A 21,938-nucleotide genomic window follows, 5' to 3' on the forward strand; every position below is an offset into this window, starting at 1 on the left:
GTATATAGTATAGTATATAGTATAGTATAGTATAGTATGGTATAGTATAGTATAGTATAATATAATATAATATAATAAAACGAATTTTGAACTAAATAAATGAATTTTTAAGCAGCCATCTTAATTTACAACTAAAACAGATATATTTTCAACCGAAATTGGAATAATTACATTTTCATTTAAAAATATTAACTTTCAACCTAAAATAAAACGAATTTTCAACAAAATCAATGAATTTTCAAGCACAGTTTAATTTATAACTAAAACAGAAAAGTTTTCAACCGGAAATGTAATAATTAAATTTTTAGTTAAAAATATTATCTTTCAACCTGTAATAAAGCAAATTTTTAACCAAATAAATCTAATTATATATAAATAAATAAAAATAATTTAACTGTTTAAGCGAATAATAAAATTTTCAAACAATTAATAAAAATTTTTACGATGAAAGATGAATTTTCAACTAAAAATGTAATAGTTGACATTTGAACAAAAAATAATAAACTTTTGACCAAAAATAGGAGGATTTTTAAAAATTGAATTCTGTTGATTTAGTTCTCACTTAAGTGAAAAAATTTATGAGAATACGGAATCAAAATGTATCTACTGCTAAAAATACATTTATTTAAAGTCAAACATAAACGTTTGAACAGCTGTAAGTATAAATTAAATAACGATTTCAAAAAGTAAATTGTAATTTCAGTATTAAAAATTGAAATATATATTTTAATTTACAAGATATTTCTGAATATGTTCAAAATTGAAGAAATTGCAAATTTAATAATTAAAATTGTTAAATTTTCTACCAAATAGATTAGTTTTCAAATAAAATCATGAATCTTCAATTAAAAAAAAAAGGTTTTTGTGAACAAAGTGGTTTAATTTTTAACCAAGTTAAGATTTCAACAAAAAATATAAATTCTTGAGAAAAAATGCAATAGTTGATAATTCAACTAAAAAAGATTGTAATTTTTAACAACAAAAAAAGTTGAATTCTACCAAAAAATACGGATTTTCATAAATAATAATTATTAACCAAAGAGTTGCATTTACAAAATATTAAATTACTTTTCAACCAGTATTTATTAAATTCAAAATAAAATAACGAATTTCCAAACAAAAATAGAAATATTATAAATATTAACTTCCGAGCTATAATAAAACGAATTTTCAACAAAATAAATGAATTTTTAAGCAGCCAACTCAATTTATAACTAAAACAGATAAATTTGCAACCGAAAATGGAATATTAAAATTTTCCAATAATATTGAAATATACACTGGGTACGAATATATAATAAAAAGTTTTTAACAATAAATTAAATCCCTTTTAATTCCCTTTCTCCAAAAAAATAGATTTTCATTAAAATGATTAGATTCTCCAATTTAAAAATAAGAAAAGTTGAAATTATAAATTATTTTCAGGGAAGAAAAAAAAGGTGCCGAAAACACCGTTAACACATCAAGTGACAATAAAGAAACATCTGGTTGAGGTGGGCGCAAGCTCCTTAGTCAAAGAGCTTCCACCAAAACTGATGAAAATTAGGCGAACAGCGGAAAGCTTGTACTTTTCAGATGAAAAAGTAGCCAAAAAATTTTCTTCTTTAATTTCAAAAGACATCGTCCAAGGATCTTCATCTTTCGTAGCAGAAATAAATCCTGGTTTGGGTTTATTAACAGAAGGGCTTCTGCAGACTAAAATTCCAAAAATCCATCTCTACGAACCTACCCCTTCGTTTATTTTACCGAATTCTCGCTTACAATCACTTGTATATAAAAATCCACTTCGGTTAGAGTTGCGAAAAGCTAATTTGTTGAAAATGTGGGATGCAGCCTTCATGGATTTGAAAGATGGTGGAAACAGATTTCAGGAAATGATGAAAGGAATAGAAAAAAGAAAATGGAACGACGACCCTTATATGAAAATCGTCGGGGCGATTGCAAATAATAAATTGATAAAGCACTTAACGATGAGTGTCATTTTTCAAAATAGTTTTGTAGAATGTGGGAGAGTCATTCTTTTTTTGGCTATGCCGCCTTCGGACTGGCTGGTTCGTATATTTTATTTTTTATTCTGTTGAAGTATTTCAGGGGATTTTTAAGATTTTAAGGCATTTTTAAAAATTCAAAAGCATTTTCTAGAGTTGTTAATTTGAAATATTTCAGGTTAAAGGATTTATTAGAGTTTCGGAATATATGCAACGATTTTACAGGATCTTTTACCTTTTATAGAATTTTTAAAGATTTTAGAGGATTTTATCAAATTTCCGAGAATTGCAATGATTTTAAGGGACTTTATAAAATTTTTAGTGGATTTTAAAGAATTATTTCATGTAACGTGAGATATTTTGTAGGATTTAAAAGGATTTTAACTATTTTAGAAAATTTCAAAAGATTTCTAGAAATTTCTAATTGATTTTAAATAATTTTAAGATATTTCAAAGCGATTGTAATATTTAATAATAAATATTTTTCCAGACTTTCAGGAAATAGCGTCAGATCTGATAGGGTTTGAATGTTTTAAATTCAATTGATAAAATCATCAAAAGATTTTGAAATATTTTAATGTATTTTTTTTGTTCCTTGGCATTTGCAAGAGCATTTTAAAGATATTAAACAATTGTCGAGGAATTTTTATAAATTTTAATAATTGTAAGGAATTTAAACCTTTTTAATTAATTTCAAAGAATTTTTTACAAGCAGTGATTTTAAACAACAACAAAAAATGAATTTTCAACCAAATGGATTAATTTGCAACTAGAAATATAAATTTTCATGCAAAAATGGAATAGTTACATCTTCAGTTGAAAAAATTAATTTTCAACCAAAAAGAAACGAATTTTCAACCAAAGAAATTAGTTTTTAATTACAGTGATGAATTTTCAACCAAGAATATGAATTTTTTACCAAATATTGGAATTTTCAACCCAAAAGATGAATTTTCTATAAAATCGAATTTTAAACTAAATATTTTTTTGACCAAAGAAAATAATTATTAAAAAAACAGGATAATTAAATTTTTCACAAAACAATACATTTTTTAAAGAAAAAGATTACATTTTTATCCAAAAAGGTAAATTTTCCACAAAAAATGGAATATTTCAAGTGAATTTTTAACTAAAATGATGAATCTTCAACTAAAAGAATTTAGTTTTTAACCAAATACATGTATTTTTAAGTAAAAAGATCAAGAATAATTAGATTTTCAGTAAAAGATTTAATTTTCGATAAAATTAAAGTAAATGTGCAACGAAATAGTATAGTTTTGAACCAAGAAGATTAGATTTTTATTAAAAAAAGATAAATTTTCGTCAAAAAAATGGAACAGTTACATTTTCAGTTAAAAAAAATAATCCTATGTAAGAAAAAACTTATTTTCTACCAAAAAGATGAATTTTCTACAAAAATAGACGAATTTTTAACAAAAACATCAATTATTTTCAACCAAGTTTTGAATTTTGAAGTAAATTTTCAACCAAAAAGAGGAGTTTGTCACCAAGAAGCTTAAATATTCCCCCACAAATTCGAATTTCCAATAAAATATAGGAATTTTGAAACCAAATGAACCCATCATGTTTGAGTTAAATTTTCAGTTAAAGCAATTAATTTTTAACTAGAAAACATAATTTTCAACAAAATAATTAAATTTAGGACAAAAAAAGGGTTTCTCAGCTGAATAATAATTTAGCAACCAAACAAACGAATTTTTAACAAGGTAGTTCCACCATGTGTTAAAATCTTTTTTATTTTCTATGGTGAAAATAAAAACATCCATATTATTAAATTAAAAAATAATTTATTATTTCTTCTCTTTCGACTCTTTTAGTTTAAAAATGAACCATTTGGACGAAAATTCATGTCTTTTTTTAAATGCGTCTCTTTTGGCTGAAAAATTTTGATGGTTAACAATCAATCTGTTTTATTGATCTTTTTAATTTTAAATTCAAATATGTGTCTCACAATTGATTTTTTTCAGAAAATTATTCTTCTTGTTTGAAAATTTACTTATTTTTGTTAAAAATTCATTTCTTTGGCTACAAATTTAACTAGTTTGTAAAAAATTAAACCACTTTTTAAAAGAAAAATGTTGGGTTGAAAAATGCTTTTTTAGTTGGAAATTCGACTTTCTGGTAAAAAATTAATCTTATAGTTTGAAAATTCATCTTTTTGTTTGAAAATTCAAGTATTTTGTTAAATCCTCCTTTTATTGGTTCTAATTTTTTTAGTGGAAAATTCTTTTCTTTCGAGGAAAATTTAATTATTTGACTGAAATTTTTTTCGTTAAACATTAATTTTTTGACTTGAAAATGAAGCATTTCATTTAAAATTCGTCTTTTTTTCTAAATTTATGTGTTTTTTATTTAATAAAATTTTGTTTTTAAATTTCTTGGTTGAAATATCAGCTATTAAATTTTTTGTTGAAAATTCGTTTTTTTGCATTAAAGTTATTCTACTTTGTTAAAAAATAAAATTCTTGTTGGAGATTCATTACTTTAGTTAAAAATTCATATCTACGCTTGAAACTTCACCCATTCTATTGAAAAAATCGCGTTTTCTTTTGTTCAAAATTATTTTTTAATAGAAAGTTTAGTATCCCATTTTTGGTAGAAAATGTTTTCTTTTCCAGTCGGAAATTCACTTTTTGTTTGCAAATTGAACTATATTGTTTAAAAATCATTTTTTCTGTCTGAAAATTTCACTATTTCATTTTTGGTTGAAAATTCATTTTTTAGTTAAAAATTTAAAAATTCTGTTGAAAATTCGTTTTCTTTTAGTAAAAACTTTACCTTTTTTACTTAGAACTTTAAATATTTAGTTGAATTTGTTTTTATTTTGTTGCAAATCATTTTTGTTTGAAAATTCAACTACTTAGCTGTAAGTGGAACTACTTTGTTAAAAATTCATTTATTTGGTTTCTGATTTCTCATTTTAGTTTTAAATACTTTTTTTGTTCAAAATTTAATTATTTTATTGAAAAATATGTTTTCTAGTTGGAAATTAATTGTTTCAACTGAAAATTTAATTCGTGCATGTTTGGTTCAAAACTTATCTGCTTAAGTTGAAAATTCGAATATTTTGTTTAAAATTTCTGTATTTTATTGGAAATTCGAATTTTTTGGTGAATATTTAAGTTTCCTGTTTACTAATTCCTCATTTTGTTTAAAAATTCCTTTTAAAATCCAAATATTTGGTTGAAAATTCATGTACTTTGTTAAAGATTCGTCCATTTTAAGCCGGAAAATGAGAGTGAATTTATTTTTTGACCGGGAATTTTACAAATGTTTAGATAAAAATATGTCCAACTTTGATTTCAATCGTATTTTAAATATTTAGTTAAATTCTTATGTTTTTCAATCATTATATCTTTCAGTTTAGAATACTTAATTGGAAAATCGTTACAATTTAAAAAGTGAATAATAATTGATTTTATAAGACGATTCGGAATCAGATCACAATTTATGAACTTGCAGATTTTAAAGTTAAAAATTAAATCGTGTCAATTAGAAAGTCTTATTAGTTAAACAAATGTAAACACCTGATTAAAACTTTATAAAACTATTTTCAATTTAAAAATAACTTCTAAATAATATATTCATAATTAAAAGCTTTTATTAAATTTTCGATATTATTTCAGTCTAAAAAAATCATTTATTTTCAATATTTTAATGAAGAAAAAGAAAAATTACTCAATATTTAGACATATCTGACTGTTCATTTATAGGCAGTAATTATAAACTAAATATTCTAAACTTATAAAAAAAACATTTGAACGTTATACATTTTTAATTTCTCTATTAAAAAAAAAAATTTTTAATAAAATTGTTGAATTTCGATGTATAAATAACAATTGAGTACCTATTATTCTTAGAAAAAATCGAGTGAGGTGAAGAGATATTTAGAAGTTTAAAAAAAATTTTTAATTAATTAAAAATTTGAAATTATTTCAAATAATTTAAACGAAGTATCGACGTGTACTGACAAAATCCGGCTATTCTTACCAAAATTTCGGTATGGAAGATTTTGAGGAAATTTTGTTTATTTGGCAGGATTTTAAAAAATTTGAAGGAAACATTTTTAGAAAAAATTCGAATCCTTTGAATAGATGTTTAGAGGTTCTAAAAAAAATTTCAATAATTTACAATTTGAACAAATTTAAAATAAAATTTAGATGTTTCAAGTTTTTTAAATAAAATTTTGATGCATTTTAAGGATTTTAAAACTATTTAAGATAAAAATAATTTAACTTTTAATTTAAGAAATGTTCAGTTTACAAAAAAAAATGTAATCGTTCAATTTAGTTGAAAATTCACTTGAACTATTCCATTTCTTGTGGAACATTTACTTTTTTAGTAGAAAATTGTACTATTTTATTGTTTTTAAGAATTAATTTCTTTGGTTAAAAAAATATTTAGATAAAAATTCGTGTTTGTTTAAAAGAAAATTCATCTTTTGGGTTGGAAATTCCATTATTTGCTTAAAAATTCATACTTTTCGTTCAAAATTCATCGCTTTGATTAAAAATTAATTTCTTTGGCTAAATATTCGTTTCCTTTTAGTTGAAAATTAATTTACTTTTCTAACTTCAAAATTGAACTATACTAGTTTTTTTCTGTAAATGTTTTTTTTTAAATAATCTTTTTGATCTTTTTATCTATTTTACTTGAAAATTTGTAAAATCATAAGGAATCTGTATCTTTTTTAGTAGAAAATTTATCTTTTGGGTTTAAAATTGAATTATTTTGTTGAGAGTTTATTTTTTGGATCAAAATTAATCGCTTTAACTGAAAATTTAATTCTTCTATTTTTGGTTAACAAATCTTTTTTTTTGTAAAGAAACTGTTTTGTTGCATTTTTTTTTTGGTTGAACATTTATTTTCCCAACATTTTAACTATTCTAATTTTGGATAAAATTGATCTTTTTCAGATGAAAATTGATGCATCTTCTTAAAAGCGTGTCTTTTTTTGGCAAAAAATTAATATATTTAAAAAAAAATTAATTTCTTAGGTTCAAAATTAATATTTTTTATTAAAAAATTTAACTAAACAGTGTTTAAAAAATATTTAGAAACAATTTTTTGTTTACAATAATATTAATGATCTTCTAAGTATACGGTTGGTCATTATTAATAAATATAGAAAATACGATTTTTTAAATCATAATTCAAAATGCTGATAAATTCTCATTAAATTGAAAATTTTTATTCTATTTTTTATTAAAATTTGATCGTTTTTAGTTAAAAATTCGTTCTTTTAGGTAGACAAAATTAATCTTTTTGAATGAATATTTAGTTTTTTGTTTTTGATTAAAAAATAAAAATAGTTTTGTTTGAAATATCAATTACTACATTTTTTGTTCAGAATTAATTCTTCTTCAAATGAAAATTTAATTACTTGGTTAAAAGATAAACTATTTTGTTAAAAATCAATTTTTTTTAAAGTTTCATCACTTTAATTTAATATTCATTTCTTTGCTTTAAAAATGAGCTAATTTGTGGAAAATTCTTTTTTTTTCTTTTAAAATAAATGTTTTAATTGAAAATTTTACTAATTCAGCTGAAAATTGAACTATTTTGTTTAAAATTTATTTACTTTTTTGGTTAAAAAATAGTTTTATTAACTGAAAGTGTGACATGCAGTTGAGTATTCCGCCATTTTGCTTAAAAATGTATCTGTTTTAGTTGAAAATACGTCTTTTTGTAGAAATTAATCTTCTTAGTTGAAAAGCAATCTTTTTTGGTTGATAATTCAATTATTTTAGTTATGGATTAATGATTTTAGTGGAAATCTCAATTTTTTGCTTAAAAATGAAACTAATCCAATTGAATAATCCATAATTTTAGTTAAAAAATAATTTTTTCGGTTAAATATTTATCTCTTTAACTAAAAATTGAACTATTCCATTTTTGGACAACTGATCTTTTTTTGTTAAAAATTCAACTGTTTCGTTGAAAGTGCATGTATTTTGATAAAAATAGTTCTTTTTGTAGAAAATTAATTTTCTTGTTTGAAAATGAACCTTTTTATTTGAAAATTCCTGTTTCTGTCTGAAAACTTAAATATTCCAGGTTGAAAATAAAATTATTTGGTTGAAAGTTAATCTCTTTTGGTAAAAAGTCATCTTTTTGGTAGAAAATTCTACTATTTTATTCGAAGATTCATCATTTTATTTGAAAATTCATCAGCTCAATTGAAGATTATTTTTTTTTTAAACTGAAAATATAAATTATTCCAATTTTGGTGGAAAATTAATCTTTGTGTTTGGAAATTAAGGTTTTTTGTTGCAAATTTAAGTATCCCAGTTAAATATTGACCAATTTAGTTGAAATTTCGTCATTTTGGTTGAAAATAAAATTCAAGTTAAAGATTTAGTATTTTGATTAAAGTTTTTTTTTGCGTGAAAAATTAATTTTTTCAACTAACAATTTAAGTATTTTATTTTTTGTTCAAAACTGATCTTTGTTAGATTCAAATTCAGCTATTTGGTTGAAAATTGATCCTTTTTAGTTAAAAATTCAACTACTTGCTTAAAAATTCATGTATTTTATTGAAAAATCTTGTTTTCGGTGCAAAATTAATTTCTTTGGTTGAAAATTAAACTTTAGTTGAAAAGTCATCAGTTCAGTTGAAAATTATTTTATTTTTGAACTTAGAATATGAATTATTCCATTTTTGGTTGAAAATTAATCCTTTTGTTTGAAAATTAAGGTTTTTGGTTGAAAATTTAAGTATCCCAGTTAAATATTTACCAATTTAGTTAAAAATTCGTCTTTTTGGATGAAAATAAGATTTATTGATTGAAAATTAATCTCTTTTGGTAAAAATTCATCTATGCCAGTTTAGGATTCATAATTTAAGTTGAAGATTTATCACTTTGATTAAAATTTTATTCTTTTTTTTTATGAAACATTAGTTTTTTCAACTAACAATTTAAGGATTTTATTTTTGGTTGAAAACTGATCTTTGTCAGTTTCAAATTCAACTATTTGGACAAAAATTGATCTTTTTTATTTAAAAATTCAACTTCTTGCTTAAAAATTCATGTGTTTTATTGAAAAATCTTGTTTTCGATAGAAAATTAATTTTTTTGGTTGAAAATTAAATTTTAGTTGAAAATTCATCAGTTCAGTTGAAAATTATTTTATTTTTGACCTGAGAATATGAATTATTCCGTTTTTTTTAAATATCAATCTTTGTGTTTTAAAATTAAGCTTTTTTTGAAAATTCAGGATTTTGGTTAAAATTTAAGTATCCGAGTTAAATAATCATAAATTTAGTTGAAAATTCGTATTTTTGGTTGAAAATAAAATTATCTGATTAAAACCTAATCTCTTTTGGTGAAAAATCACCTTTTTGGTTTATAATCAATCTATTCCAATGTAATACTCATCATTTTAGTTGAAGATTCACCGCTTTGATTAAACAAAAATTTTATCGTGTGAACAATTAATTTTTTTAAATGAAAATGAACTATTTCATTTTTGGTTGAAAATGATCTTTGTTAGTTCAAAATTGAACTATTTGGTTGAAGCCTGATTGTTTTTATTTAAAAATACCACTATTTGGTAGAAAATTCATGTATTTCGTTGAAAAATCTTGTTTTTCCGGTAGAAAATTAATCTTTTTGATTGAAAATTTAACAATTTGATTAGGATTTTGATTTATTATTAAAATTCAATCACTGTAGAGTAATTCAAGAAATTATTTATTATATTTTTGTAGTATTATTTCATTATTTAATTAATCGATGGTGCTAATACACTTAAAAATATATTGTAACATAATTTTCCAAAGCTTTACAAAATACGCATATTAATTAAATCCATAGAAACATAAAAAGAATCTTTATTTATAATAAATTCGCAAAACTGTTCACATATTCCGAGTCGATTGTTTAAAAAAAAGTGCGAAATATTTTAGTAGAATTTTTTTTCCAAGATTTGAGTGAACCGCTCGAGACAGCCTTAAATTTTATTCGAACATGAAATTGACTTGGAATATTCATAAATAAAATTCACTTTTTCAGAAATTAACAGCGGACGAAAATTCGAGCTATTACAAACCAAGGTCTGTTTTATTCCAAGCGTTGTTTGATTTTGAAAAACTTGGGGAATTGCCCAGAAAAGCTTTTTTACCATGGAGAACTCCACTAGTTGATAATGGAATGCAGAAAGTTTTACAAAAATTAAAAAAGTTAGATGAGGAATCGTTGTACGTAGTAAGGATAGAACCAAAGGCGAATCTTTTTGATAAAAAATTGAAGCAGCAAGGTTTGCTTGGGTTTTACTTCTTCGTCAGACACCATTTGCAAATCAAGCATACGAGAATTATACCGTCCTTGGAGTAAGTATTTTTTCTGAAATTCATTCTAATTTTTTTTTTTTTAATATATAATTTTATAAAAAATGATTCTACTGTCTTCTCGAAATTAGGCCGCTAATGTCATTAATGCCACTATTTTTCACTTTTCCTTTAAAACTATTTTCAAAATCCTTCGGTAATTGTCTAAAATAATATTTCTACCATGTCGAGTACAAAAATCACAGAAATATTATCGGAAAATAGTCCAGGTGACCGGAAAATGACAGTGAATTTATTTTTTTACTTTAAATTTCACATATTTTTGGAATAGAAATCTATCCAACCACTGGAAATGTCACTAATTTTGAATAAGATATTATAATGCAATGTTAATATAAATTAATTAACGATTTGAAAAATTGAATTCTACTTTCAGTATTAAAAATGGAAGAATATTTGATTTTACAAGGTGGCAGTGCATCTATTCCAAATGAAAGAAATTCCACATTTTAACGTTAAAAATTTAATAGGAATTTTTTTAAATTTTCCACTGAATGGATAAATGTTTAATTAAAATAATGAAACTTTAATTTAAAAAATATGTTTTGTAACAAAGTAGTTTAATTTCAAACCAAATAGTTCAGTTTTCAAACTAAAAAATATAAATTCTCGATAAAAAATATAATAGTTGATATTTCCACTAAAAAAGATTTTAGATCGTTAAAAATTGTAATTCTACCAAAAAATACGAAGTTTCATAATTAATAATTATTAACCATAGAGTTAAATTTTTACAAAAAATTATATTTTAACCTGTACATATGAAATTCACAACAAAAAGACGAATTAAAAAAAAATCACATGTATTTTCAACCAAATAGTTGAATTTTCCACTAAAACAGATCACTTTTCAACTGAAAATGGAATCATTAAATTTTTAATGAAAAATATTAATTTTGAATCTAAAATAAAGTGAATTTTTAACTAAATTAATTGATTTTATACCAAATAGTTTAATTTTAAACTAAAAAGGATAAATTTCCAACTGAAATTGGAATATTTAAACTTTTGGTTGAGAACATTTATATAAAATAAAAAAAAAAAGCGAATTTTTAACAAAACAGTTAAGTTTTTAAACGTTGAAATCAATTTTGAAATAAAGTGATGAATCTTCAACCAAAATATTTCATTTTTAACAAAAAACTCTAAACTAAGTAGTTGAATTTAAAAAACAAAATTATTTTAAATAAAAAACAGTTGAATTCTATCAGAATGACGAATTTTCAACAAAATAATTAAATTCTTATACTAAATTAATTAATTTTTTACCAAATAGTTGCATTTTTCACTAAGCGAGGTAAATTTTCAACCACAAATGGAATAGTTTAAATGTCAGTTAAAAAAATTGGATTTTAAGAAACAAAAAAACGAATTTTCAACAAAATAGTTAAATTTTTAAACAGAGTGATCAATTTTCAAAAAAAAATTCAACCAAGCAATTGCATTTTTAACCAAAAAGATTTTAAATTTCTACTAAAAGAGATGAATTTTCAGGGAAGCCTGAAAAATCCATAAAAATAAAATTCGCGTCACTGGTAAATTTTCGAAAAAGAAGATATTCGAAATATTATTATCCCGAAATTAGAAGTGGCCGAAAATTTTTAATTCTCGAAATTCATATTGTTGAATTGAAAAATTCTGCAAAAAACTGTAAAATTGCTGAGTATGGAGAAGCTTTTTAATAAATTTTCGAATATAAACAATTGAGAAATTTTAAATAGTAAAATAATAAATAAAACACTTTTAATTTTTGAATAAGTTTTTTATTTTATTGATTTTTTTTATTAATCTAACAAATTAAAACTAATTTTTAATTTTTTAGATTTGTGAATTTTATGATTGGGAAATTTTTCTGTATTTTCTTTTTTGGATAAATTTAGACTTTGAAAGTTACAATTTTAATTGTAAAAATATTATAATTCAGTTCTGAAAATAACTAAAACTAGAAATCCTTCCCAATAAATGTAAATTCAAATCGAAAAGATTCGAGTTTGGAAAAGAAAAAAATTGAAATTAAATCAAACAGAGAATTGAAAATTTTCACTTTGCAAGAAGTTGAAATAAAAAAAATTATATATATAATAGAAATTAATTCAAATTGGAAGAACTATAAACTTTAATTAATTTTATGGGAATTATTGAAGTAGAAATTAGGTTTCAAAGATTTTATTCATCTTTGCAAATATTTTAACTAATAGTTTAATTAGTTTAATTTGTTACGAAAATTCTTATGTAATTATAATATTCTATTCCTTTAAAAGTTTCATATTTTTCTAAAATGAAAGTGTCAGTGTATTTTTTAGAATCTTTTTTAATTACCTTTGAAAATACGTAGAAAAGTTCCCCAATTTAGAAATAAAAATTCTGAAGCTGCCCTGACATGTGAACCGTAAAGCACAATTTCATCAAATGATAATAATATTTATATTTGATATTTCAACCAAAAAATATAAAATTTCGTTTAAAAGATTTTTCAGCCATGAAAGAAAAAAAGTGAATGTTATATGTTGAATCTTCAAGTGAAAAGACGAATTTTCTGTAAAAAAAGATTAATTTTCAACCAGAAAATAATAATTTTCAGCAAAAAAATTAATTTTCAACACAAAAATGAATACTTAATTAAAGAGTTAAACCTTCAGCCAAAGAGGCGAATTTTTAAATAAAAAAATATAAATATAAATCTTCTACAAAAATAATTTCTTAACAAAAAACTTCAATAAAAATTTTGAAAAAAAAGTTTAATTCAAAGGTAAAAAAGTTTAATTTTTAACCAACCAATTTTATTTTTAACCAAGAAAGAGGAAGTTTTTACTAAAATAGATGAATTTTTAAATTAAATAGACAAATTATCGAAAAATAGTTGAATTTTCATAAAAAAAAAATTTATTTTGAATTTTCAATATCAAAATATGAGTTTTAGTCAAAAAGTATATTTAATTACAAAGATAGTTTAATTTTTCACCAAAAAAGACAAATTAAAAAATAAAGTTTAATTTTCCACTAATAAGGATGATTATTTAAAAATTGTTGCATTTTTAACCAAACAGTTGAATTTTAATCGAAGAAAGATGAAATTTGTACTAAAACAGATGAATTTTTTAATAAAAAATAAAACAAAATCGTTCAGTTGTTATCCAAAAAGATTCCAATTGATTTTTTAACATCAAAATAGGAATTTTAAACAAAAAGTAAAGTCTTTAAAATGAAACAGTTGAATTTTAAACCAAATAGTTTGACTTTTTAATATTAAAATCAGTGTTTTCAATAAAAAGCAAATTTTCTACGAAAATAATTTAATTCTTTAAACCAAAAAAAACTAATTTTCAAAAAAATAGTTGAATTTTGAACCAAAGAGTTGCAAATTTTACCAAGGATGATGCAATTTTAATTAAAAAAGATAGATTTTTAAAGTAGAAAAATAAATTTTCAATAAAATAGTTAAATTTTTCATTAAAAAAAGGTTTCAGATGACTTTTTAACGCGAGAATATGAAGTTTAATGAAAAAATACATTTTTGTATGAAAATAGTTGAATTTTCTACCAAAAACCATAAATTTTAAACAAAACAGTAGAATTCTTAATATAAAAATAATGATTTTTTAACAAAGATTTTGAATTTAAAAACAAAAAATAAAATTATAACTGAAAAGATAATTTTCAGGAGAAAGGAACTGCAAACAAAGAAATAGAAATAGAAAACAAATAAATTAAGAACAAGAATATTATTTCAGGGCTATCGCAGAACTTTATTTTTAAAAATTGTGAATTTTTCTCTTTACAATTTTTCATTTTCCCAGACCAACAATTTCAAATAAAAATGGTAAAACTTCAAAATAAGACTTCTTGACAGTTACATAAAATTATAGAAATTCCCTGATTTCTGAAAGATTTATTTGTTCGTTAAATTCCTGAATTTTCCCCGACCAATAAAATTCTTACCAAAAAAAAGTTTCCAAATGTTTCACATTTTTTTAACAAACTATATAGGATTTAAATGAATCTTAAAATCTAAAATTTTTTTTCTCTGAATCTATAAAAATTAAATATTTTAGCAACTCAAACTCGAACTATTTTTAGTTTGTGTTTAAAAGAATTGAAAACTGTGGTTTTGAAATTTACATTTACTCAAAAAGGTTCATCTAAAAGTTGAATTAAATTTAAAAGAAAATATTTTCATATTATTTATTAAAAATTTTCAGGAAATGGATACCGAATTGTGGTCCAAGACTGATCGCTAAAGATTTTAATATCTACAGTGAATTCCAGGAGTTGAGCCCAAATAAACTTTTGGAACTCTATATCGAGTTTAGTTCCTGGCCAGAATACGAAACTAGTCAATTTGTAGACTTTACCGCGACCTTTATCAATAGAATCGAAGAAGCTGTCGCGACTTTTGATGGCAAATATATTAAGTAAAAAAACTGACGAAGGAATAATTTTTTTCTCGTGCGGGCAAGAGAGAAATTGAGTCTCGGGAATAAGAAGGTAAGAATTAAATTATTTAATGTATAATTTGTCGGTCCTGGTAATTTTGAACACTTTTAATTTATTTTTTATTTTGCGAGTTTACGTTTGGGTGATTTTTTTATGACGTTTTTAATTTTTCACTGATTTTAAATATTGACATCTTTAAATTTTGATCTTTTTAAATTTCTGGTTGTCATTAATTTAAATTTAAATTTCGAATATTTTAAAATTCCATTTGTTTATAAATTTTTGACGATTTCAAATTTCCAGTTCTTTCAATTTTTAGAAAATTTCAACTTATATTCGCTAATGGTTTAAAATTTTGGTTTCTTTAAATTTTTCAAATCAATATTTTTCATTTAAATGTTGTTAAAACTTCTACGCACCTCAATTTCGGTTGTATACTCATACTGATTGTTTTTTCTTCAAATTTCTTCGTGATATTGAATTTTTTCATGTTTCAATTTTGGGATAAAATAAAAACATAAATGCTATCCCTCTAAACTTTCGGGAGATTTGAAATTTCATTTTCTTTTGAATTTTTTGGATTGAAAAAAAATATATTCTCTCAGTTGCTGACGTTTTTCGGTGTAAAAAAAATGTGGTGTAAAGAATTATCTCGAAAATCTCGCAATTATTTTTTTTCAAAACCTGATTGGATTTTTATTACGTGAAAGATTTGTGATTTTTAAAACTGATGAACGGGTAAATAAAAATATTTTATAATATTTCCAAAAAGAATTTTAATATAAAAATCGTTAAAGTGCTTCACACCCGAAATATTTATTTTTATTATAAATTATTAGGTTTCAAAGATGACAACATTTTTAACTATGTACGTTTTTCAGTTTTATTAGCGTTTTTTTACCGAAAATTAAACTGGCATTGTATCTCGAAAAGTGGTATTTCCAAACAAAAATAATTATAAATTGAAGAACGAATTTTTAATTTAAAAAAATTAGATTTCAAAGAAGATTCACAACTTTTAAACGATTTTTGGTTATGTTTGTGTTTCAACCCAGAAGACGGCATTTTTGGTAAAAACTTATTAGATTTCAAAAAATTAAAAAAATTTATTGTAGAATTTAGGTTAAGCTAGCGGTTTTCAATATAGATTTCAAGGGAGATTTATAATTTTTCATCAAATTTATATCATCTTGGTGAGTTTCACATGAAATCGGTATTAAAAAAATTAGATTTAAATCTATTTATTTTTATTTAAAATAATAGAATTTACAAGCTTGAAACAATTTCAGATTCTGTTAGTATTTTTCATTCGAAATAGATATTTTTATTTTAAAATTATAAAATTTCAAAGAAGATTAATAATTTTTTAGCAATTTTAAGTTACTTTGGCGTTTAAAATCGAAAATTGGTATTTTTAAACACAAATTATTATAATTTGAACCAGATTTAGAATCTTTGAAGAATTTTTGTTTATGCCAGAGTAATTTTCGTTGAAACTTGGCATTTTTAACTTTCAAAAAATTAGATTTCAAAGATGATTCACAACTTTTCAACAATTTAGGCTATATTCTCATTTTCAACCAAAAACCTGAATTTTTCGCAAAAAATCATTAGAATTAAATAAAAAAGTTAAATTTTTTGTACGATTGTAGGTTAATCAATAGTGGCTTCCAATTAATATAAACTTCAAAGAAGATTTACATTTTTTTTTGACAATTTTAGGTTATGTTAACTTTAAAAAAAAATAGATTAAAAAAAATAGATTTTAATGGACAGTGAAATTTTTTAACAACCTTAGATTATTTTTTGATTTTTATTAACCTGTAATCACTATTTTTAAACAAAAAATATAATTAAATTCAACCATTTTTTGTTTAAAAATGAAAAAATCATGAAATTTCAAAGAAGATTTATAATTTTCATACCATTTTAAGTTACATTGGCGTTTTAAATTTAAAATTGGTACTTTTAAACGAAAATCATTATAATTTAAACAAGTTGTAGAATCTTCGAACAATTTTGCATTATGTTACTATTTTTCGCTGGAAAAAATTGAATTTTTAACAATTAAAAATAGAAAAAAATTGTAAAATTAATTTTAATGGTTGTAAATTCAGCTTTCAGTATTCTTCAGTTTTGAACAGTTTAAAATTTAACCTTTAAAAAACTAAACTGTTGAAAAATGATGAAAATTAAAATGTCAATTTTTAACTGTTGCAATCTGAAGAAAAAAAGCGAATTTTGTATAATATAATAATAATAATAATAATAATAATAATAATAATAATAATAATAATAATAAACTTGCTTACGTTATGTTAAGGTTTTTCGTCTAAAATTGGTAATTTTTCAAACAAAAATGAAACAATTTAATGATCTATTTATTGTAAAAAATTTTATGTTATTAATTCTGAAGCTATAAATAAATTTTCATCAGTGATCAAAAATGTTATCCTTGCATATCTTTGTTATTATTTTAAATAATAAGTCCTATGACATAATAATTCTTTTTAATGAATTGAAGTAATTATTTGTTAAATATTCCCGATAGGTGAAAATTCAATAAGAAATATACTTCAACTTTCAATTCTCTTCGATTTTTCTTGAATTTTCAACAGTTGAAAACTGAAGAAAACAGTATTTTCAACAGCTCAAAATTCAAGTTTTTAATGATTAATGTGCGTTGAAAAATGATAATCTGAAATTATTCCAGCTTGAATTCATTGAATTTCAATCTGGTGATTTTTTTTAAACTTTCAATTTTGCGGGTAAATTTTATTTGAAGTCTAATTATTTCCTATTAAAAATACCAATGATTACCGATGGGAAACACTATAAGAAAGCTTGGTCAAAAATGGTTCCAAATTGTAAATATTCTTAGAAATTGAATGATTTTTGTTATACATTATCGTTAAAAATTGTTAATATCGTATGCTTTTTATTCACGCAATTTTTAAATTCAAATATAAAATTAATAGTAAAACAAATATTTTGTTATTTCTTAGTATCTAGCATCTAAAATAATAGAAAAGAAATGCAAGGACAACATTTTTGATCTTTCATGAAAGTTGATATCTTATAACTTCAGGATTAATATATAATATTTTTGTGCAATAAATATATATTTAAACATATATTGTTTTCGAAAAAATCGACTACTCTCCACTTTTTATGGATTTAAATATTTATTACATTCCCATGTCAAATTATGTAAATATTACAGTTTTATCACTTGTTTTTTAATACAAAATTTACTTCTTTTTTTCAACAGTTAAAAATCGAGTTTACAATTTTCTTCATTTTTAATATTTCTGAAATTTATTAATATTTTATTAAAATACCAATAATAACCTTAAATTGTTCCCTAATTGGAAATCTTCTTTGTAATCTATATCGGGCACTGCTAGCTTAAGTTAACAGTTATACAGAAATTTTTATCTTTTTTTTAAATATAATGAATTAAAAACAAAACGATTTCTTGTGCAAAACGCCAACCTAAATTAAAATTGTAAAAAAGTTGTCAATCTTCTTAAAATATATATATTTTTCAAGATACCAATTTCGGACGAAAAAGCCTAAAATCACAAAAAAGTTAATATTCAACCAAAATTTCCAAATAAAATGATGAATTTTCAACCAAAAAAATTAAATTTTAAACACAATAGTTCAACTTTCAACCGAGTAGTAGCATTTTCAACTAAATAAGATGAATTCTCAACGAAAAGTGTAATAGTTGATATGTAAACAGAAGATTTTGGTCTTAAATAAAAAAAAACAGTTCAATTAATCTAAAAAGGGCATTTTTTCAACAAAATAGTTAAATTTATTGACCCAAAAATATGAATTTTCAATAAAAAACTTAATTTTTAATTAAATATTTCAATTTTAAACCAAAATAATGAACTTCATATCAAGATGAATGATTTTATATAAAAAAGACACATTTCTAACTAAAATGATGAATATTCAACCAAAAAATGAGTTTTTAGTAAAGTAGTTTAACTTTGAAGTAAGTTCTAGTTTTTTTTTTAACTAAAAAAGATGAATTTTCAACGAAAAAAATAATATTTGATATTTCAACCCAAAAAGATTTTAATTTTAAATTTAAAAAAAAACAGTTGAATTTATAAAAAAATCAACACAATAGTTCAATCATCAACCAAAAATATTAACTTTTTGGCAAAAAAGACAAATTTTCAAAAAATGTTTATATTTGCAAGCAAAGAGATGTATTTTGAATTGAAATTATGAATCTTCAACCAAAATAGTAAATTTGGAACAAAATTAATTCTCAACAGTATATATATAATAATAATTTTCAATAAAAGACTTTAATCCTTAGTAAAAGAATATTTTTGTTTCAGAATAAACATTTGCAATTTTAATTAAAAAAAAGGATTAAATTTCTGTCCAGAATGAGAAAAATGTAGGCAAATTATAATTTTAAGAAAAGAACAATTTTTAACACAAAATACAAATTTTGAATGGCTATTTTAAAATTTTTTTGTTTATTTGTTTTAATAGGATTGAAAAAACTTAAGAATATTTTATAAATATTTTTGCAATCTCTTTAAAATTCCGAAGATTTCTAAATACCTCTTAAATTGAACCGAATTATTCCCTGAATTGTTTAAAAATATTCCTGATTTATGTCAGACCACTTTCGAAATCTTTTATAATGTTTTAAACTCTTTTTAAATATTTTTGTAAAATTAATTTAAAAAAATGAAGAATCACTTTAAATATATGGTATGAAAAGAACTTCGGAATGTAAATATTGCTGATAAAAATATACATTATTTTTTAGATTTTTCATTATTTTTCAATTTTTTTGATTATTTTTGATTTTTAGTTAAAGTTCTAAATATCTGTAAGATTTCAAATCTTCCAGATTCTTTTTTTTTATAATTTCAAAAATCTTTTGCAATATTTAAATTTTTTTAAAAATATTCTTTTAAGATAAATGTTGTAGAGTAAAAAATTATAAAAAAATTTCCGAGATATTCTATTCATAATTTATTATTTAAGACCTTCCTTTATTGTTTCAGTTGCCAACGTCCGCACTGAACTTGTAAATACAAACCGCCAGCTCTCGTTAAAAATTAACAGTATAAAAATAAAATAAAATTTTTTATCCTTATTTATAAGGAAAAAGGAAAGCCACTAGTCGTAAAATTTTGTACCTAGAAATTTCTTAGAAATACAAAAGTATTACATTTTACTAGTTTTTTTTTCATTTTTCTTCATTTATACGATAACTTTTTCCTGTGGAAAAATTGTCTCCATATTTATTTCCTTTAATATCCTTTGCGGCCGTACTTAAATTACGTAACGGATTATAGTCCCGCTCAAAAAGCCCAAATAATATTTTTATTATAGAATTTTAAACCAAACATTTATTTTTGATTATAAAATATGACTTTTTAACAAAATACTTGAATTTTCAACCAAATAATTAAGTTCGGAACATAAAAGTTGAATTTTCAACCTAAAAAATATAAATTCCCAACAAAAAAGTGCCATAGTTTATATTTCAATAAAAAAATGATTACATTTATTTTTAAGAAAATAATTATAAAAATAAAAATAAGAATTATCAAAAAATAAAAATTTTTCACTCAAGAAATAAACAAAAGTTTAATCTAAATTGTTAAACTTTTAAGTCGAAAGATGAATTTTCTCAACAAAAGTTGAATTTTCAAACCAAAATATGACTTTTCAGCCAAAAATTAGTTTCCCACGAAACTGATGCATTTTTACCCAAAAAACATGAAATTTAGAACCGAGAAAAATAATTTTTTTTAGTAAAAAAGGAGAATTTTGAAGTGAAAAAGATGAATCTTAAAAAATTGGAAAACTTAAAAAATTAATTTAAAAAAATGCTTTTCGCCTGCACAATTAAATTTTCAACCAAAGACAAAAGCCTTCAATAAAAAAAATAAATGTTCAACAATGTAGCTTAACTTTTACTCAAGTAGCTGAATTATCAATTACAAAAATTATTATAAAAGAAATGAATTTTCAACTAAAAATATATGTCTTCATGAAAAAAATGACGATAGTTGTAAAAAATAGTAATAAAATATTTGAATACTCAAGCAAAGAAGAATAATTTTTATCCAAAAAATTGTATTTTTATAAAAAAAAACCATTTCTACTAAAACAGATAAATTTTCGAAAAATATTTGAATTTTCTGTTAAAAAAGATTTCAGATGACTTTTCACGATCAAAATATGAGTTTTTAAACAAGAAATCAGTTTCTACGAAAAAAAAGAATTTTTAATCCAAAAAGACAAATTTTCAACCAAAAACGGTAAACAAAAAGGATAATTGCATTTTTATTCTAAAAAACTAAACTTCTCTTAAAAAGGATGAATTTTTAACGAAACAGTTGAATTGTCTACCAATTAATTGCATTTTTATAAAAAAAAGTTTAAAATTCTCTTAAAACAGTTGAATTTTGATCAAAAGAAAAAAATTTAAAGAAAGAATTTAATTTTTATCAAAGAAAGAAGATTCCATTTGTCTTTTCAAGATCAAAATATAAAATTAAAAAAAAAAAGTTTCTACGAAAAAAATTGAATTTACAAATCAAAAAGACGAATTTTTTCTATCAAAAAGGATCTTTCATCCAGAAAAGATTTTTTTTTCATCGCCAAAATATAAATTTTAAACAAAAAGTAAATTTTGTACGAAATATTTAAGTTTTTAAAAAAGAAGCAGCATAATTTTCAATCAAAGAGTATGACTTTTCAACAACATGTTTAAATTTTCAACCAAATAGTTGCATTTTTGTCTAAAAAAGAATGAAAATTCGACCAAAATACAATGAATTATGAAAAACAAAAACCGGAATTTTAAACACAAAACATAATTTCTAGGAAATAGCTTAATTTCCAACAAAAATGTTGCATTTTCCAAGAAAGATTCGATTTTAAACATAAGGTTAATGTTCTACAAAAAGAGCTGAATTTTTAACCCAAAAGGACGAATTTTTAATAAAACATTTAAATTTGCAACCAAAAAGGATGTCTTTTTAAAAAATTTGTAAAATCTTCAACTAAATAATAAAATTTATACCTTAAAAAAAATCTTCAGGAGAAAGTTTTTACGAATTTGCGAAAATTACATACATGAGTGGAGA

General features: G+C 22.1%; 1 protein-coding gene across 2 annotated transcripts in view; it reads left to right on the forward strand.

Moving 5' to 3' along the window:
* LOC117173522 (dimethyladenosine transferase 2, mitochondrial) overlaps positions 1–19,959 on the forward strand; it is a 25,487-nt gene extending 5,528 nt beyond the window's left edge. For both annotated transcript variants that reach the window (XM_033362160.1, XM_033362159.1), the window contains exons 2-5: positions 1,426–2,051; positions 10,025–10,341; positions 14,559–14,844; positions 19,842–19,959. In XM_033362160.1, the coding sequence (XP_033218051.1) occupies positions 1,426–2,051; positions 10,025–10,341; positions 14,559–14,775 (1,160 nt within the window). In that variant the 3' untranslated portion in view covers positions 14,776–14,844; positions 19,842–19,959. The remainder of the gene's footprint in view (positions 1–1,425; positions 2,052–10,024; positions 10,342–14,558; positions 14,845–19,841) is intronic.
* Positions 19,960–21,938: the final 1,979 nt, after the last annotated feature.

This window comes from Belonocnema kinseyi, chromosome 5 (assembly GCF_010883055.1).
Source record: "Belonocnema kinseyi isolate 2016_QV_RU_SX_M_011 chromosome 5, B_treatae_v1, whole genome shotgun sequence".
Lineage (NCBI taxonomy): Eukaryota > Metazoa > Arthropoda > Insecta > Hymenoptera > Cynipidae > Belonocnema > Belonocnema kinseyi.